Source organism: Phyllostomus hastatus, unplaced genomic scaffold (genome assembly GCF_019186645.2).
Source record: "Phyllostomus hastatus isolate PE091 unplaced genomic scaffold, TTU_PhHast_1.1 phas_contig_86, whole genome shotgun sequence".
NCBI lineage: Eukaryota > Metazoa > Chordata > Mammalia > Chiroptera > Phyllostomidae > Phyllostomus > Phyllostomus hastatus.
Window position 1 is genome coordinate 32,189,862 of NW_025333977.1, and position 16,867 is coordinate 32,206,728.

General features: G+C 42.2%; 1 protein-coding gene across 4 annotated transcripts in view; it reads left to right on the forward strand.

Moving 5' to 3' along the window:
- The first annotated feature begins 4,677 nt into the window (after positions 1 to 4,677).
- The window catches only part of YEATS2 (YEATS domain containing 2), an 85,188-nt gene continuing 72,998 nt past the window's right edge, over positions 4,678 to 16,867 (forward strand). For 2 of the 4 annotated variants that reach the window (XM_045851326.1, XM_045851329.1), the window contains exons 1-2: positions 4,678 to 4,852; positions 12,744 to 12,861. In XM_045851326.1, coding sequence (XP_045707282.1) covers positions 12,762 to 12,861 — 100 coding nt within the window. In that variant the 5' untranslated portion in view covers positions 4,678 to 4,852; positions 12,744 to 12,761. Of the gene's footprint in view, positions 4,853 to 4,997; positions 5,057 to 12,743; positions 12,862 to 16,867 lie in introns of those variants that run through there. The other 2 variants (XM_045851327.1, XM_045851328.1) reach the window with 2 other exon arrangements.

The following is a 16,867-nucleotide window of genomic DNA, read 5'->3' on the forward strand; positions in this document are numbered from 1 at the left end:
TGGCTTTGACATAGCCTGAGTCCTCATTCTGTCTGTGAGAAGTCTCCTAATCTCTTGGCTGCCTGGCTTCCACTGCCTGACAAAAGCCTGAAACAAATGCTGGAGGTGGGTGCAGCCCTGTGCAGGGGAAGATCAGATCTAAGGAAGATTTCCTGGGGCGATCAGATCTAAGAAAGAATGCATAAAATCCTGTGAAATCTGCTTTGCTAAGAATGTCCTCAATTTTCTGATAAGGGTCCAAGCATGAAATGAGTTTGTTTCCCTAAGTCTTATAGCCCCTTAGCTAACTGACCCTGACTCAGAATAAGCCCTCATAGTTCTCTGAATGTTACCTATCGTTTAATCCTTACTGCTTGACAATGAATGACTAATGAGCTTTACCTGTATTCCTGGGTAAACTGAACCCAATAAAAGTCCATTGAGGAACAGGCTCCTGGCCCTTCTCCTTTGAGAGACTGGCTGGCCACCTTTCCTCCCCAAGCAGATTACGTCTTGATAGACTTATTCTCATCTACAACGGCCAGGGTGGGGTGGGGGGCTTTGAGGGCAGACCCCCCACACACATTTCTCTCCCTCTCTTCTCCCTCCCTTCCTCTCTCTTTAAAAAAAATAAATATTTTTAAAAATCTCTACATGTTTGAATATTCCTTTTTTCTTTTTAATTTAATTTTTTTTAATTATTGATTTTTGAGAAAGCAAGAGAGAGAGAGTAAGGAAGAGTGAAAGAGAGAGAGAGACATCAATTTCTTGTTCCACCCATTTACTTATTCTCTGGTTGATTCTTGTATGTGCCCTGACTGGGGATCGAACCTGTAATCTTGGTATATAGAGATGATGCTCCAACCAAGCTACCTGGCCAGGGCCTGGACAGTTCTTATATCAACAAAACAAACACAGAGAAATCAACCAGTTCCAGCCATAGAAAGTTTCCTTTCAGAGCAAATATCTTTTTTTTTTTTATGAATGAAAATGTCTTTCATCATCTCCTCCATTTCCCAAGTCTGTATTCCATGGTGACTGTACAATCCACATAGAGGAGGAGAAGCACAATACATGGCTTATTTGGCATTCGGGTAGGGTCCAATAATATCTACCAGAATGGAATATGGTATTACTGAAATCCAAATAGGCCTACTGAATGTTTGGTTTCTTGTTTGGATCTTGCTGGGGACAATCACTTATTTTTAACTACCTGGGTGTAATTCTCAGGCACTAACTACTTTAACAGTTTGAGGCTGTAAATAGGTGAGGTTCTTGTTTTACAAGTCTAATTAGTGTCTGTATCCTGGTGGGGGAACCTCATTACTTTAAGGGCTCCAGCACTCCAGCTCCTGTTAATCTTAGGAAGGATGGTTGGTCTTCCCAGAGAGGAGGGCAGAATACCTGGACCTGGGAATCTCTGGCTAATGCAGCAACAATTTTCCATCTAAGCCAGCTTCCCCTTCCCACTCAGGCTAAGCTTGGGTTCACTACCCATCTTAGGCTTTCCTTGTTTCTCTGCTACAAGACGCTGTTTGCCAGCAGTTGCCAGTCTGAGGGCCCCCCAAAACTACTGGCTTCTCTTCCTGGGTCAGTACTCCTGAAACCTTCTTGACTAACTTTAATACTAGTTGCTTTTCCTTTCATTAATATTGTCCATTTAACATCCACCTCCCCCCAACTGCCCACCCTTCTCTCACCCTTACCCCCCACCCTATCCTCCACTTCTAGTGATTGTACTAGTGAATGATGCCTAAGGAGATCTGGCCAAGGAGGGTCCTGAAATCCAACCTTCAGCCACTTGCCAAGCTGGATGATTAGGGTGATTTTTTTCTCATGTGCCATTTGACTTACCAGGGGCCAGCCTCTTTCCCTCCCCTCCCTTCTCTTCTGGTCTCCTCCAAGTTCATTACCAAGTCTCTCTGTATTTTCCTCCCATTGTTGAATCTATCCACTACCCTCCTTCTCCAGTGTCCTGTGTAAGCCGCCCTCATTTTTCACTTGGACAACGTAAATTGCTTTCCAACTGTCTGGCTTCTTCCTTTGTCACACACACTTCCAATCATTTCTCACCCATTTGCCAGGGTAACTGATATATTTTTTAAACACTTTTATTTATTTATTTTTAGAGAAAGGGGCAGAGGGAGAAAGAGAGGGAGAGAAACATGGATGTGGGAGAGAAATATCAATTGGTTGCCTCTTGTACAGGGACGGAACCTGCAACCCAGGCTTGTGCCCTGATGGGGAAGACAACGGAAACTCTTCACTCTGTGAGAGGACGCCCCACCAACGCTGCATTAGTCAGGGCGTAAGTGATTTTTTTTGAAGGGAAATTGAATACATCCATTCCTTACTTTAAACCTTTGATGACTTCCTGTTGTTCTTACCATAAAGATCAAAACCTTAACACCACCTCCTGTCTGATCTTGCTCCTAACTCACTCTGTTCCTGCTTAAGTTACCCTGGACTTCTTTTACCTTGTCTTAAGCTTTATCATGGCCCAACAGCTCCTACTGCCTCAGGTTTCATTTAATATCTTTTGCAAGGAGGACTTTTCTACCTTCGCATGAAATTGGCCCCCTCCCATCCCCCCACCCCCCACACTGTGATTTCTCAGCGCCCTGACCATTTCCTTTGTAGAGCTTATCTCTGTTATTGAAACTGACACATTGTATGCATATGTGTAAAAATCTGTAGCTATGTTTAATTTCTCTTTAAATGATGCAAACTTTCTCATGGGCTCTAGTTCCTATTGGGGAGTGGGCTAAACTTAAACTTGCCAATTAAAGTTATCTGGTCTTCAAGAGTCTCATTTGGGGTGAATTCAGTCAATTCAAAGTTGCAGCCCTGTCAGAACTTTCCCCTACCCCTCTTGACTTCCAAAGATGGCCTTTGGGATCAAAGGGAAACTTCAAGGAAGTGGCAGAAGCTAGGAACTCTAGCCAGTGTCCTCACTGGCCTCTGCTCCCTAGGCACTCCTGGTCACCATGGCCCTGCTGGCACCAGCTGCTGAGCTTGTTGATTGGCAAGCTCATGATTTGTTGTTTCCGTACCTTGAGGGTCTCATGTCTACTCTTCCTACTCTGATTCCTTTATCCCTGCTCTGCTTACCAGCAGACTTTGGGAGTACTTCTGCTGTTGCTGGGGTCTTCAGCTTTGCCCATCCTCGGGGTCTTAGCCACATTCTCCAGGCATTCTCTGCCAATCAGTTCACCTTTGCCTTTGGTTTAGGATGGCCTGACCCTTGGCATAGTGCCCATTGGCCTGTCCATGGCTCTCTGCTTGTCTGGCAGGGAGCATACATAGCAGGCTTGTTTTCTGGCATGCCATGTGCAAGCTGTGGACATCCAGCAGCACTTTCTCACACCCCTCTCCCTCCCTGATGCTGCTCTCTGCTCCTGAGCTCTGCTCAGTGTAAGACTTCTGCCAGAATTTGGCAGCCTTCCGAGATGGGCCAGGGGAAGTGGACTTCCAACTCCCTGCTTACCTGGATACTTCTGTGCTCCTGCCTCAGCTTTAGGCTCCAAAAGTAAGGGAGCCCAGACATACTCACACTAATCTTTTACTCTACCTCTTTCTCCATGAAATTTATCTTTATCTTTCCAATTCCTGGTCTCTCTGTGGTTCATAGTTTAAGACTCAGGGAGGTCTTTCCTGGCCTTTCACATAAGATTGACTGTAAGTTTCATAAGGACAGAAACTGTTTTGTTCATCTCTGATTCTCAGTACTTAACATAAGGCTTGGCACACAATGCCAAAACACAGAATAGAAATGTAATACAAATTTGCTGAACAAATATTGTTAATCTGCTTTACCCCTACTAAACCTAAACCCCTTGATTCCCTTACGCAGGACTTTGGAGTCAGTTCCTGGCCGTCTTATTTATTCACTAACAAGTTCTTTCTGAGCCCATACGATGTGCAATCAATGTACCAGGCTTGCTGTTGGAAATCAAAAAGTAAATTTCTTAAAATACTTTTATTAAACATTAAATACATCCAAAGAGTGGATAACATATGTAAAGTACAACACAATTACAAAGTGAACCCTCTCTAAACCTATCACCCCTCTCCAGAGGCAAATCTTTGCATATTTAGGTCTTTGCAGGACCTAGTGGGACAGAAACAGATCCCCAGAGACCACTGGGGAGGCCAGAGCCGTGCTGAGCAGAGATGAAAGTGTCAGGGGCAGGGTGGTACAAGGCAAGGGAAAGGTTAGGGTGGGCTCAAGAGATATTTAGGAGGAAATCTGGACTTGATAGATTGTCACTCACTAATTATGTGACCCAGATAAGTCCCAATCTTTTGAGTCTCAGTTTCTGCATCTGTAAAGTAGGCGGTAATAACTATAGCTATTTGTATTCCTAGTACCCAGCACAAAGCTTAGTATAACATGACACAGAAATCACAGCCACTGCGGTTAATCCAATACTGTGTAAGTTTCATAAATGCTGGCAGAATGAAGATTCTGTCAAACTTGGGGCTGGAACCCTCCATTTCCTCTGGTAGGAAAACGGTAAGTGATGGTGACTCTGCCCTAACCAATGCCCATACTTCCCAGGAAAAGCGGTCTGGGTAAGAGTCGGGGCCAGGATCAGCTCGCATCCTGGCTCTGCCCACATTCCAGCGGGCCCCGCCCCCCGGGCAGCGCGCGCCACCGCTGCGCGTGCCCTGCCCCGCCCCTGCTGGTGACGTCCATGGCCGAACGGGCCGGGCGGGCTACACAGAACCTAGTGCTTCCGCGCACTCAGGGGTCGGTGGGGCTCCGTGGCGGTGGCTGCGCTTTGCGGAGTTTCGCTCGCTCCGTCACCTCACCCGTTCTGTCTCACGGAGTCCGGCTCGGCCTGTGTTCCTGTCGGAGTCCAAGGAAAGGGTGAGTGTTGGCGGGAGCGGGATGGGACCCGCAGCGAGCGCGCTTCGCTCTCCCCGGCCTTGTTTGGGCGGGGGTGGCGCGGGCACGTGCGCACCCTTCCCCCACTCCGCCGGCTGCCGGCCGCGCGGCCCCGGGTGTGGAGCAGAGGGAGGCCGTGTGTGACCGCAGAGAGTGGAGGATCTGTAGGAAGACACTGGCTCTTGGGTGAGTGTGAATGTCCAGGGAGTCTCCGAAGCGGGAACCCGGAATGTGTGTGTGTGTGTGTGTATGTTGCAGGGAGGGGGGTTCCTTTTCTAAGGGGCTCAACGCTCACTGAGAGGGTGGAGGTCCCTTGAGCCTCAGTGGCCGGAGAGTGTTGAGCTTGGTGGCCTGTGATGGGATTGGAGTCGAGATTTGGCCCCAGCTCTAGCAAGTTGTACATTTACCAACAAGAATCCTGGAATCTCCCTCCAACCTGTCACATCCCTACCGTCCCCCTCCTCTATGTAGGATAAGTAGGGTTTAAAAAGGTTGGAGGATCTTCCACAGATGGTGCCCGCGTCAAAGCAGGAAAGTGTGAGACAGTGCGGGGTTGGAGTGGAAAGCTTGGGAAAGTGAGTACTTGGGAAAAAGGCTGGTTTGGTTGGTTGTGGCCAGATTGCAGAAGACAATGAGGTTTATATCAAAACATTTTTTTCTTGTTATGAATGCAATTGTGTTAAAAATAGAAAGTAGAGGAAAATGTAGCCAATAATCCTTAGAGTTATATATGTTAGCTAGTATTTTCATCAAAGCTCATAACTTATAACAATTAAAGACTACCCACAATTTCCCATTCCCTTTTCTGGTTAGCATGTAAAATGCAATGGAATGTGTAGTATTTCAGCACTGTCGTATCCTCTTTCTTCATAAGCGAGTAGCAAATATTCATCATGGAAAAATGTAAAAATAGACAAGCAAAAAGAGAAAAAGTACCCATAGTTTCCCTGTCTACGAAGATTATCACTGAGTGTTTTTTTCTGGCTATGTATAGTCTTTCAAAGATAGGAGCAGAGACTGCCCTGTTTAGAATTCCAGTTTTATGGGAATTCTTTGAAGGTTTCAAGTAGGTGAGGCTCATAATCTGACTGGTATGTGGAGACCAGTGGAGACCAGTTAAGATAGTGTTTGCAGTATCTTGAACTCCACCCTCCATGGATATAGGAAGGGTAAAAAGATTAAAAGATATTTTGGAGGAAGAATGAACAAGACTTGGAAATAGATTGGTTAGGGAAAGGGAGGTGTCTGCTTTTCAGTATTTGAGCATCTAGGACTAGATGGTGCCATTTACTGAGGAGAAAAATGGAAGAGAAATTTGAGGTGGGAAAAATCATGAGTTATGAAAGATTATACTAATGAAATAAGCCAGTCAGAGAAAGACAAATGTCATATGATCTCACTTATACATGGAATCTAATTAACAAAATAAACTGACAAGCAAAATAGAAACACAGGCATGGACACATGGAACAGACTGACAGCTGTCAGGAGTCGGGGAGGAGGGGAGAGGAGGGGACTGAATGAAAGAAGGGGAAGGGATTAGCCAAAGAACATAGGCTATGTATGCATAGTCTAAGACACAGACAGCAGCCTGGTGATGGCCAGAGGGAATGGGGGCGGGGTCTGGGTGGAGGTGAGCAAAGAGGATAAATGGGAGTACATGTAATAGTGTCAGTAGTTAAAAAAAAAAAAAAATATCATGAGTTTTGTTTTGGATGTATTAAATTTGAGATGCATGTTAGTTATGAAGTAAGTATGTTGAGGAGGCAGTTGGATGTCCAGCTTTGAAACTCATTGAAAAGAGCCTAGAGCTGTAGATAAAAATTTGGGAGTGCTCAGTTATATCGATGATGCCAAAGTTTTGGGACTATATGAGGTCACTTAGGGAGAAAGAGTATAAATAAGAGGTGAAGATCGAGGCTCAGGCACTCCAATACTGTGAGGTCTGATAGAGGAGGAAAATTGAGCACAGAACAGGAAGAAACAGCCAGTGAGGTAAGAGCAAAAGTAAGAGACAGGTGTCATGGAAGCCAAAAGAGAGAAGTTTCTGGAAGATGGAAAATTGGTCCTTTTATCAGCATTTCTAAGATGTTTTTTATAAGATGTGCAATTGGATTTGGCATCATGGCGGGTTTATTTACTTTTTTAATCCTTACCCAAGTATATGTTTTTATTGATTTTAAGAGAGAGAGAGAAATATTGATCCGTTGCCTTCTTTGTGTACCCTGACTGGGGATTGAACTGGCAACCTAGGTCTGTGCCCTGAGTAGGAATTGAATTCACAACCTTTTGGATACAGGACAGTGCTCTAACCTGCTGAGCCACCTAACCAGGGTACATTGTGGAGGTTATTGGGTTTGGTCACTGGTAGTACTCTCCAGAGTTCTAGAAGTGGAAGGTGGGAAACAGGTTGGAATAATTGAATGGAATGTGAGGAAGTGAAGACAGTGAATATGAATTAGAAAAGTGTCCCTTCTTCAAGACACTTTATTTCCATCTACTCCAAAACTAAATTTGATAGATGAAAAATTACGTCTTTTTCCATTCTTTGATTACTAATATGGTTGAAGATTTTTTTCCCCATTTATTGATCACTTAGGAATTTCTGTTCCTGTCTTCTGTGGGGTTTTTTTTTTGTCATTTTATAATTTCTTGTGTTTTTTTTTTAAAGACTTTATTTATTTTTAGTGCCCTGGCTGGCGTAGCTCAGTGGATTGAGCGCAGGCTGTGAACCAAAGTGTCGCAGGTTCAATTCCCAGTCAGGGTACATGACTAGGTTGCAGGCCATGACCCCTAGCAACCGCACATTGATGTTTCTCTCTCTCTCTCTTTCTCCCTCCCTTCCCTCTCTCTCTCTAAAAAGACTATTTTTAGAGAGGGGAAGGGAGGGAGAGAGGGAAAGAAACATCAGTTGTATGGTTGCCTCTCACACACCCCCAACTGGGACCTGGCCCACAATCCAGGCCTGTGACTGGGAATCGAATCAGTGACCCTTCAGTTCTCAGGCTGGCACCCAATCCACTGAGCCACACCAGCCAGGGTAATTTCTTGTTTGTTTGTTTTAAAATTATACTTTATTGCTTATGCTGTTACCGTTGTCCTGATTTCCCCCTTTGCCTCCATCCACGCAGCACCCACAGTCCCTCAGGCAGTGCCTCCACCATTGTTCACGTCCATGGGTCACGTGTATAAGTTCTTTGGCTACTCCATTTCCTGTACTGTACTTGACATCCCCATGGCTATTCTGTGACTACCTACTTGTACTTCTTAATCTTCTCACCCCTTCACCTATTCCTCCACACCCCCCTCCCACCTGGCAACCGTCAAAATCTTCTCTGTATCTATGATTCCATCTTTGTTCTTGTTTGCTTAGTTTTTATTTTTAATTCCGTTGTTGATAGATTTGTATTTTTTGCTGTTTTATTGTTAATGGTTTTTATCTTTTAAAAGATTTATTTTATTTTTAGACAGAGGAGAAGGCAGGGAGAAAGAGAGGGAGAGAAACATGAATGTGTAATTGCCTCTCATACACCCCTACTGGGGGCCTAGCCCACAACCCAGGCATGTGCCCTGACTGGGAATTGAACCCATGACCCTTTCGTTTGCAGGCTGGTGCTCAGTCCACAGAGCCACACCAGCCAGGGCTGATCTTCTTTTTATAAATAAGTCCCTTTAACATTTCATATAGCAATGGTTTGGTGATGATGAAGTCCTTTAGTTTTTTCTTGTCTGGGAATCTCTTTATCTGCCCTTCAATTCAAAATATCTTTGCTGAGTAGAGCAATCTTGGCTATAGGTCCCTGTTTTTCATGACTTTGAATATTTCTTGCCAATCCCTTCCAGTCTGTAAAGTTTCTTTTGAGAAATCAGGTAACAAGTCTTATTAGAACTCCCTGTTGGTAACTAACCTCTTTTCTCTCTTTATCTTTATTTTTAGGCATTTTAATTATGATGTGTCTAGGAGTGGACTCTTTGCATCCATCTTGTTTCAGACTCTGCTTCCTGGACTTGCATGTCTGTTTCCTTCACTAAATTAGGGAAGTTGTCTTCCAGTATTTTTTTCAAATAGATTTCCAGTTTCTTGCTCTTCTTCTGCTCCTTCTGGCACCCCTATGATGTGAATATTGTACCTCTTGAAGTTGTCCCAGAGAGTGCTTATACTATCCTGTTTTTGTGGATTCTTTTTTTTGTTTTGCGTGGTTGTTTTTGCTTCTTTATTCCAAATCATTGATTTGATTTTCAGCTTCATCCACTCTACTGCTGTTTCCCTGTAAATTGTTCTTTATTTCAATTAGTGTATCCTTTGTTTTTGACTGGATCTTTTTTATGCTGTTGAGGTCCTCACTAAGTTCCTTGAGCACCCTAATAACCAGTGTTTTGAACTCTGTATCTGATAGATTGCTTATCTCCATTTTGTTTAGCTCTTTTTTCTGGAGCTTTGATCTGTTCTTTCATTTGGGTTGTTTCTTTGTCTTTTTGTTTTGAGAGCCTCCCTGTGTTTGTTTCTGTGTATTAGATAGAGCTACTTTGTGTCTTGATAGTGTGGCCTAATGTAGTAGGTGTCCTGTAAGGTCCAGTGGCACAGCCTCCCCCTATCACGCAAGCTGGGTACTGGAGATGCACCTTTCGTGTGGGCTGAGTACACCCTCCTCTTGTTGTTGAGCTTTGTTTGCTGTTGGCAGATCAATGGGAGGGATTTACCAGGCCAGTCAGCTGCAGAGTTTGGCTGTGACCACTGACCACCTACCTCCATCCTCCATGGAGGATCAGCTGTGCAGGGGCAGGGTGGTGCTCCAGTGTGGTCTGTAGCTGTCCACTGGATGTGCTGGTTCAGGGGTTTCCCCGGGGGGTGCTGGCCAAGGTCAGCCCCTATCTGTGTTTTGCCTAGGGTCACTCTGCTTGAGCTATAAAGCAATCTGAGATGGCTGCTACTTGTGCTGGGCTTGGAGATTCCTAGGCGAAGCCAAGCTGTGAATCTAGCCTGGCTGCTGCTAGTGCTCAGCCTGGGGCTCACTGAGGTCAGCTGTTGCTTGTTTGATGGGATTTAGGAAGTTGTGCAGTATGGGCCAAGACCAGCTATTCATATGGAAAAGCATTTTGGGTGGTCCTATAAGTTGGGTGGGACAGAGTCTCTGGGGATCTTCAAGGCAGCTCAAACACTGTTAACCAGGTTGATGGAGTCTCAGATACGGCATCAGTTTACTAGATATGTGCAGGGACGGTTTTGAAAAGAGACAATGACTTCTGTTTGCCTTAATGGCAGACACGTCAGTTTCTCCCTGTATACCAGGGGTGCTTTTCAAACTGCCACCCTGGTGCTGAAGCTCAGAGGCAGTGAGTGAGTAGGTGAGTCCATGTGTGGGTTTTATAAGAGTAACTGCTTGGGCCTCTAGAAGTTTCTTCCACTGATTCAATCCCTGTGGCTTTTTGCAGCTGGAAATTGTGGGGATTTATCTTCCTGGCACTGGAACTGTGGGCTAGGGGGCATCCCTCCTAGCAGTCTGGATGGATATGGTTTCTGTAATTCCATAGTTGTCAGATTTCCATTCAACTCGATTTCTGGTGGTTCTCAGTGATGGTTGTTATATATTTTAATTGTAATTTTGATGTGGTTATGCGAAGAGGCAAGTCATGTCTGCCTACACACTGCCATCTTGACCAGAAATCCCCTAATTTATTGTTGAGTTCTTTAGATAATAAAAATATGTAGCCGACAAAGTGGAATCATACAGTATTTGTCTTTGTGACAGGCTTATTTCACTTAGCATAACATCCTCTAGGTTTACTCATGTTGTGGTTTGTGTCATAGGCTGAATATTTAAGGCCGAATAATACTCCAGTGTGTGTCTATATCTGTTTTTATCCAAGTGTCAGTGAACAGCCATGTTTTGGCTGTTGTGAATAATGTTGTTTGTATGAAGACTGTAGAAACAGGGCCAAAGAATTTATAAAATCATTATTAACATCTTAGAAACATTTGTGTATATGGAAGCAGTTGGAGAATGATTGTGCTTCCTCTCCCCACCCCTCCCCCCTTTTAAAATCAGATGGGCAAAGTCATCTTGAAAGAGAGCACAAAATTCAGTGGTTCTGATGAGATTCAAGTGTCATAAGGACCATAGAATTTTATATTGAGAAGATACCTTATAAAGTACATAGCAAATTTTTCAGTGGCCTTACTTTTCTGTTTTACTCCTTACCCCAAGAACTGGCCACATCTCGTAAGATGTGTCTGCAAGACAGGATTCTAGGACTGTGTTTTAGGTTTCCTCTGACTAAAACCTTTTACAAAGAATTTCTAGTGGCTATATATTACATAATTTTTGTAATTTCAATTATACAATTAAAAATTCTTTTTCTTGGGGGTTATTTCAAAGTATAGAATATTAAAAGGTTTTCTTTTTGGTTTTTAACCTTTTCAAAAACTCAGACTAGTTTCTTTGAATGGATGTGATAACAGGGTAGTTTTACTTTCTTATATAATGGTAAAATAAAAATATACACGGGATTTTAAAGACTAAGTATAAAGATAAAAATGTAAAATATCTTATTGCTAATTTGTTTACATTGATTACATTGCTCACATAATAATATTTTGGGTATATTGGTTGAATAAAATATATTATTAAAATTAATTTACCCATTTCTTTTTCGTGTTTTAAGTGTGGCTGCTAGAAGATACTAACTTTGTTTGTGGTTCACATTTCTTTTGGACAGTGCTGGGCTGGCCAGCACACCCTGCACTGACTCATGACATAGTAGCAAGTGCTCAATGAAACACAGTTTAGAAGAGGAGTGGTGTCCAGTAGAACGTTTGTTTGTTTGTTTGTTTGTTGTGAGAGGGGAAGGGAGGGAGAAAGAGAGGAAGAGAAACATTGATTGGTTGCCTTTTGCTCCAACTGGGGACCAAACCTACAACCTAGGCACGTGCCTTGACTGGGAATCAAACCAGCGAATGGGTGACCTTTCACTTTGCAGGCCAACACCCAGCCACCTGAACCCTGTCAGCTGGGGCTAGAACTCTTTAGAATTATATTAATATTCTATGTCTGTGCTATTTAAGATAGTATCTACTAGCTACCGGTGACTAGATCTGAAATGAGAAATACTGAAATGTGGGACAGAATCAAATTTTAAGTTTCACTTCATTTTAATTAACTTTAAATAACCATATATATTGGTAGTGGCTAATCAGGACAGTGCAGATCTAAATTTATTGGATTTTAATATGTCTATACAATTTGTGTTTAAGTAACAATAAATGAGCAGTAATAATATTTATTATTGAGTACCTGTTCTGTAGCAGGTACTGTGTAAATACTACAGAGAGGATTTGTATAATAATAATAGTTTATTGAGACTTTATATTGCTCATATTTTATAATATGCTTGATACTTTATGAATCCCAAGATAACTGTGTGGGCTTACCATGTTTTCATTAAATTCTACTCCCTTCCCTTCCCCTTCTTTTCTTCCCCTTCTTTTCTTCCCCATCTCTTCCTTTTTTCTTCTTCTTCTTTTCCTTTCCTTTTCCTTTTTCTTTTCCTTTTTCCTTTTCTTTTTCTTTTCCTTTTTCTTTTTCTTTTCCTTTTCCTTTTCCTTTTCCTTTTCCTTTTCCTTTTCCTTCTAAGGGCCATTCTGTGAAAACCTGGCTTCTTTTGAAAAGTCCAAATAATGTGCTGCCTTGGTAAAGGGTTTTCTGTTGAAAGGAAACCCATGATTTAGAACAGACGATGATATGAGGATGATAATTTCTTCTTTCTTAGTAAACTTGTGAAGTTGTGCTTTTGGCTTTAAAAGGGATATGTACACATGTATTTGTAAGTACCAATATCAAGCTATTTTATTAACTAATTTATTAATGCTTCACAGTGAAGAGCGGATGTCATCATGTCTGGAATCAAGCGGACGCTCAAAGAAACTGACCCTGACTATGAAGATGTATCTGTGGCCCTTCCAAATAAGCGGCACAAAGCAATTGAGAGTTCAGGTAGAAATTCACTTGGGCAATTACTTATTTCTGTGTTGGCACATGTCTCCCTGTGAGGTTTATAGGAGCTAAAGTGAAATGCATTTCCACTGTCATATATAATTCCAAGAGGTTTATGAGCGGGATTAACTGAGCACTCTGTTGAACAGCAGCACACCACGTGTGGTGTACACAAAAGGAACAGTCAGGAAGGCGGTAAAAGCATCAGTAGTGAGGTAGGCTGTAAGTTTTAGCTACCATTGTGTGCCAGGTGTAACCCTAAAGTCTTACGGTATGTGTGTTACCGTGTGGTGTTGTATGAGATGAGTACAGGTGCTACTGGATTCAGGGTTGTTGTTTTTAAGATTTTATTTATTTTTAGAGAGAGGGGAAGGGCAGGCGAAAGGGAGGGAGGGAAACATCAGTGTAAAAGAAATATTGATCAGTTGTCTCTCATATGCGCCCCGACCCAGGCAGGTGCCCTGACCCGGAATCAAACAAGTGACCTTTTGCTTTGCAGAATGGTGCCCAACCAACTGAGCCATAGCAGTCGGGACTGATTTTTTATGTTAATATACAAATTATTTCAATGTCCATAGAAAGGATGATGGTTTCATGAGACTTATGGTTTCACAACTGCTGTTGCCAAGATAAGGCTGAGGTTATTTTAAAATATTACTTGTTTTAAGTAGATGTTTCACATGGTGCTCCAACGTGGTAGGTGTCTTGAAGGTGGTGTGTGAATGATGGAAAGTTGGGGAACATTGATCTGGTTTACCCCTGCACATAGGGGCTAGTAGTTTAGGCTCCAGGGCATTAAATTACTTGTTCAAGATCATGTAATTAGTTGAAGAGCAGATAATCAATTAAGTGTCTCTAATTACCCAGAATATTTTAAGCTTTCGCACAAAAAGGTGCTAAATTTGAGTTTTTGACACAAATTATTACTGAAATTTATTATTGTTCCTTTAAATAATAAATCTATATGTTAATACTAACAGCCGAGTAAAGAAGGCATCAGAGTCGCAGAAAAGGTGTTGGAGCTCCACAAGGATGGGGAACCCTAGGGTGTAAGCAGTAAAGAGAATTCCTGCCTCCACGTGCAGTGGAGTCGTACTGTCACCACCCCCCACCCCCAAAGTCCTTGTGGGTCAAAATTATCAAGTCTAATTCCAAACAGTGAAATATTTCACTGCCACTTTCCCTCCCATTCAGCTGTAATTTTATTTATAAGGAAATGTCATTTCCTTTCAGAAACAAGCCAAATAAATGTGAAAATATCATGAAACTCAAAAGTATAAAAAATTAAAAGCAAGAATAAGAAAACCTAAATGTTTTAGTAAACATCATAATTTCAGGTTAAAGTTCCCAAATACTTAGCCTATGCAGGGACAGTTTTTTGTTATTGGGTTACAATTTGCTATTCTTCCTCTTTAGATGCCCATAGCTATCTAATTCCCAACCATAGTTTTATTTTCTTTAAGGTTTTATTTACCTGTTTTTAGAGAGAGGGGAAGGGAAGGAGAAAGAGAGAGAAACATCAGTGTGTGGTTGCCTCTCATGTGGTCCCACTGAGGACCTGGCCTACAACCCAGGCATGTGCCCTGATGGGGAATCAAACCAGTGACCCTTTGGTTCATAGCTGGTGCTCAATCCATTGAGCCACACCAGCCAGGGCCATATTTTTTATTTTTCAGAATTTTTCTCAAAAGAGATTTGGTTGGGTGCTTCCTTTGCATATATCGTCTTATTTTGTTTGTTATTTGTTTTGTTTTTACTTATTCCGTGAAAGGGATCATTTAGAAGAGTGGGGTTTTTTTGCCCTGGCTGGTTGGGCTCAGTGGACTGCAAACCAGAGGGTCCCTGGTTCGATTCCCAGTCGGGCACATGCTGGTGTTGCAGGCCAGGTTCCTGGTGAAGGGTGTGTGAGAGGCAACCACACATTGATGCTTCTCTCCCTCTCTTTCTCCCTTCCTTCCCCTCTGTCTGAAAAGAAAGAAATAAAGTTATTAAAAAAGGAGAGTTTATTTTTGAGGAATGTAGGATAAAACAGCCTTCAGTGATCTTTGTCTCCTGGGAGACCTCCAGTCTTCTCGAAGCGTATCTGCTGGTTTCTGCATAAACAAGGATAAATACAGTAATAATAGAAAATAGTCTTTACCTCAAATATGAAAAAAATCAGTCATTTGCCTCTGCAGACATACCTATAATAATGTTTATACCACCCTCGCCAGTGTGGCTCAGTTGGTCAGAGCATTGTCCCATAACTGAAAAGGTGCAAGTTTGATCCCCAGTCAGGGCAAGTACCTGGGTTGTGGGTTCAGTCCCTGGTCCAGGTGTGTATGGAAGGCAGCCAGTCAATGTTTCTCACATCGATGTTTCTCTCTCTCCCTCCCTTCCTCTCTCTCTAAAAGCAATGAAATAAAAATGTCCTTGGGTGAGGATTAAAAATTTTTTTTAAAGAATGTTTATCTTATTACTGGTTTTAAATTGCCAATCTAATGGCATATTTCTGGGAAGAAAGTGACTTGGGTAATGAGAGTCCAAATTTTCTCTGCAATTTTTTATATACCCCAAAGCATGGTTGGTGATTTTTTTTCATCTTACAAATACAGGATCATTTTGCAAAATCTCAGGTGGTTCAAGTAGTAATGTAGCTCTTCTTCTTTTTTTTTTTTTTAATACTCTGGTATGAAACTTCCTATTTTGATAAGAGTTACATATTACTTTGAGTAGTCATCATCTGAATTTGGTAACCTTCAGAGGCATTTCCTTTTTTTTTTTTAATCCTTTTTTTACTCATGCCTTTGGACAGTTGTGATCAGAAACTGCCGAATGGCTCGCTGGATCCTTCTCTATAGAAGGAACCGTCCTGTGTTTTTACGTTGCTGTTGCAGCTAACTCCCTGCTTTCTTCTCCCTGAGTTACCAGATATTTCTCTTGGAATCTTCATGGGTTTCTTTTTATTTTTTGGTAATTTAATTTTGATTTAATTTCACACAGGAAAATTGCAAGAAGTACCTGTATAATTTTAATCAAACTTACCAGTTGTTTACATTTCGCCTCATTTGGTTTATCATTCTTCCTCACCTCCAAGTACCAGTGTGCACACACACAGATGCGTGTGTGTGTGTGTGTATATATGTACACACAGGTACATATGAACAGCATGCTTTCTAAATCATGGAGAAATAAATTGGACACATGTAAACACTTCTGTGTATTCCTAAGAATATTCTCATACATAACCACAGTCCAGTTATCAAAAGCAGGAAACTGTTAACATTTATCCATTACATTATCTAATATGTGGTCCATTTTCAAGTTTTACCAGTTGTCCTAGTATTGAATTTTATAACTGTTTCTCCATCTCCAGGATCCAGTCCAGGATCACACAGTGCATTTAGTTGTCAATATCTCTTTTAATCTCCTCAACCTTTCTTTGACTTTATATTTAAATAGTAGTGTTGGGCCATGGCTGGTGTGGCTCAGTGGATTAAACACTGAATTGTGAAACAAAGGGTTGCCTGTTCGATCCCCAGTCAGGGCACATGCCTGGGTTGCAGGCCAGGTCCCCAGTAAGGGGCATGTGAGGGGCAGCCACACATTGATGTTTCTCTCCCTCTCTTTCCTTCTCCTTTCCCCTCTCTCTAAAAATAAGTAAATAAAATATTTTTAAAAATAGTAGTGTTGGAATTATATAGGCCAGTTAAACTTTGTAGAATGTCCTTCAGGTCTGTCTGATGTCCCTGTGATTTGATTCAGCTTCCTTGGCAGAGATGACACAGAGTGATGTAGTTAAAAGACATGAGGTCGGCCCTGGCTGGTATGAGTCAGTGCATTGAGCACCAGCCTGTGAACTGCAAGGCCTCTGGTTTGATTCCCAGTCGGGGCACATGCCTGGGTTGCGGGGCTAGGTCCCTAGTAGGGGGTGTGCGAGAGGCAACCTATCACTGTTTCTCTCACAGATCAATGTTTTTCTCCTCTTTGTCTCTCTCTGAAAATAAATAAAATCTTAAACAAAAAA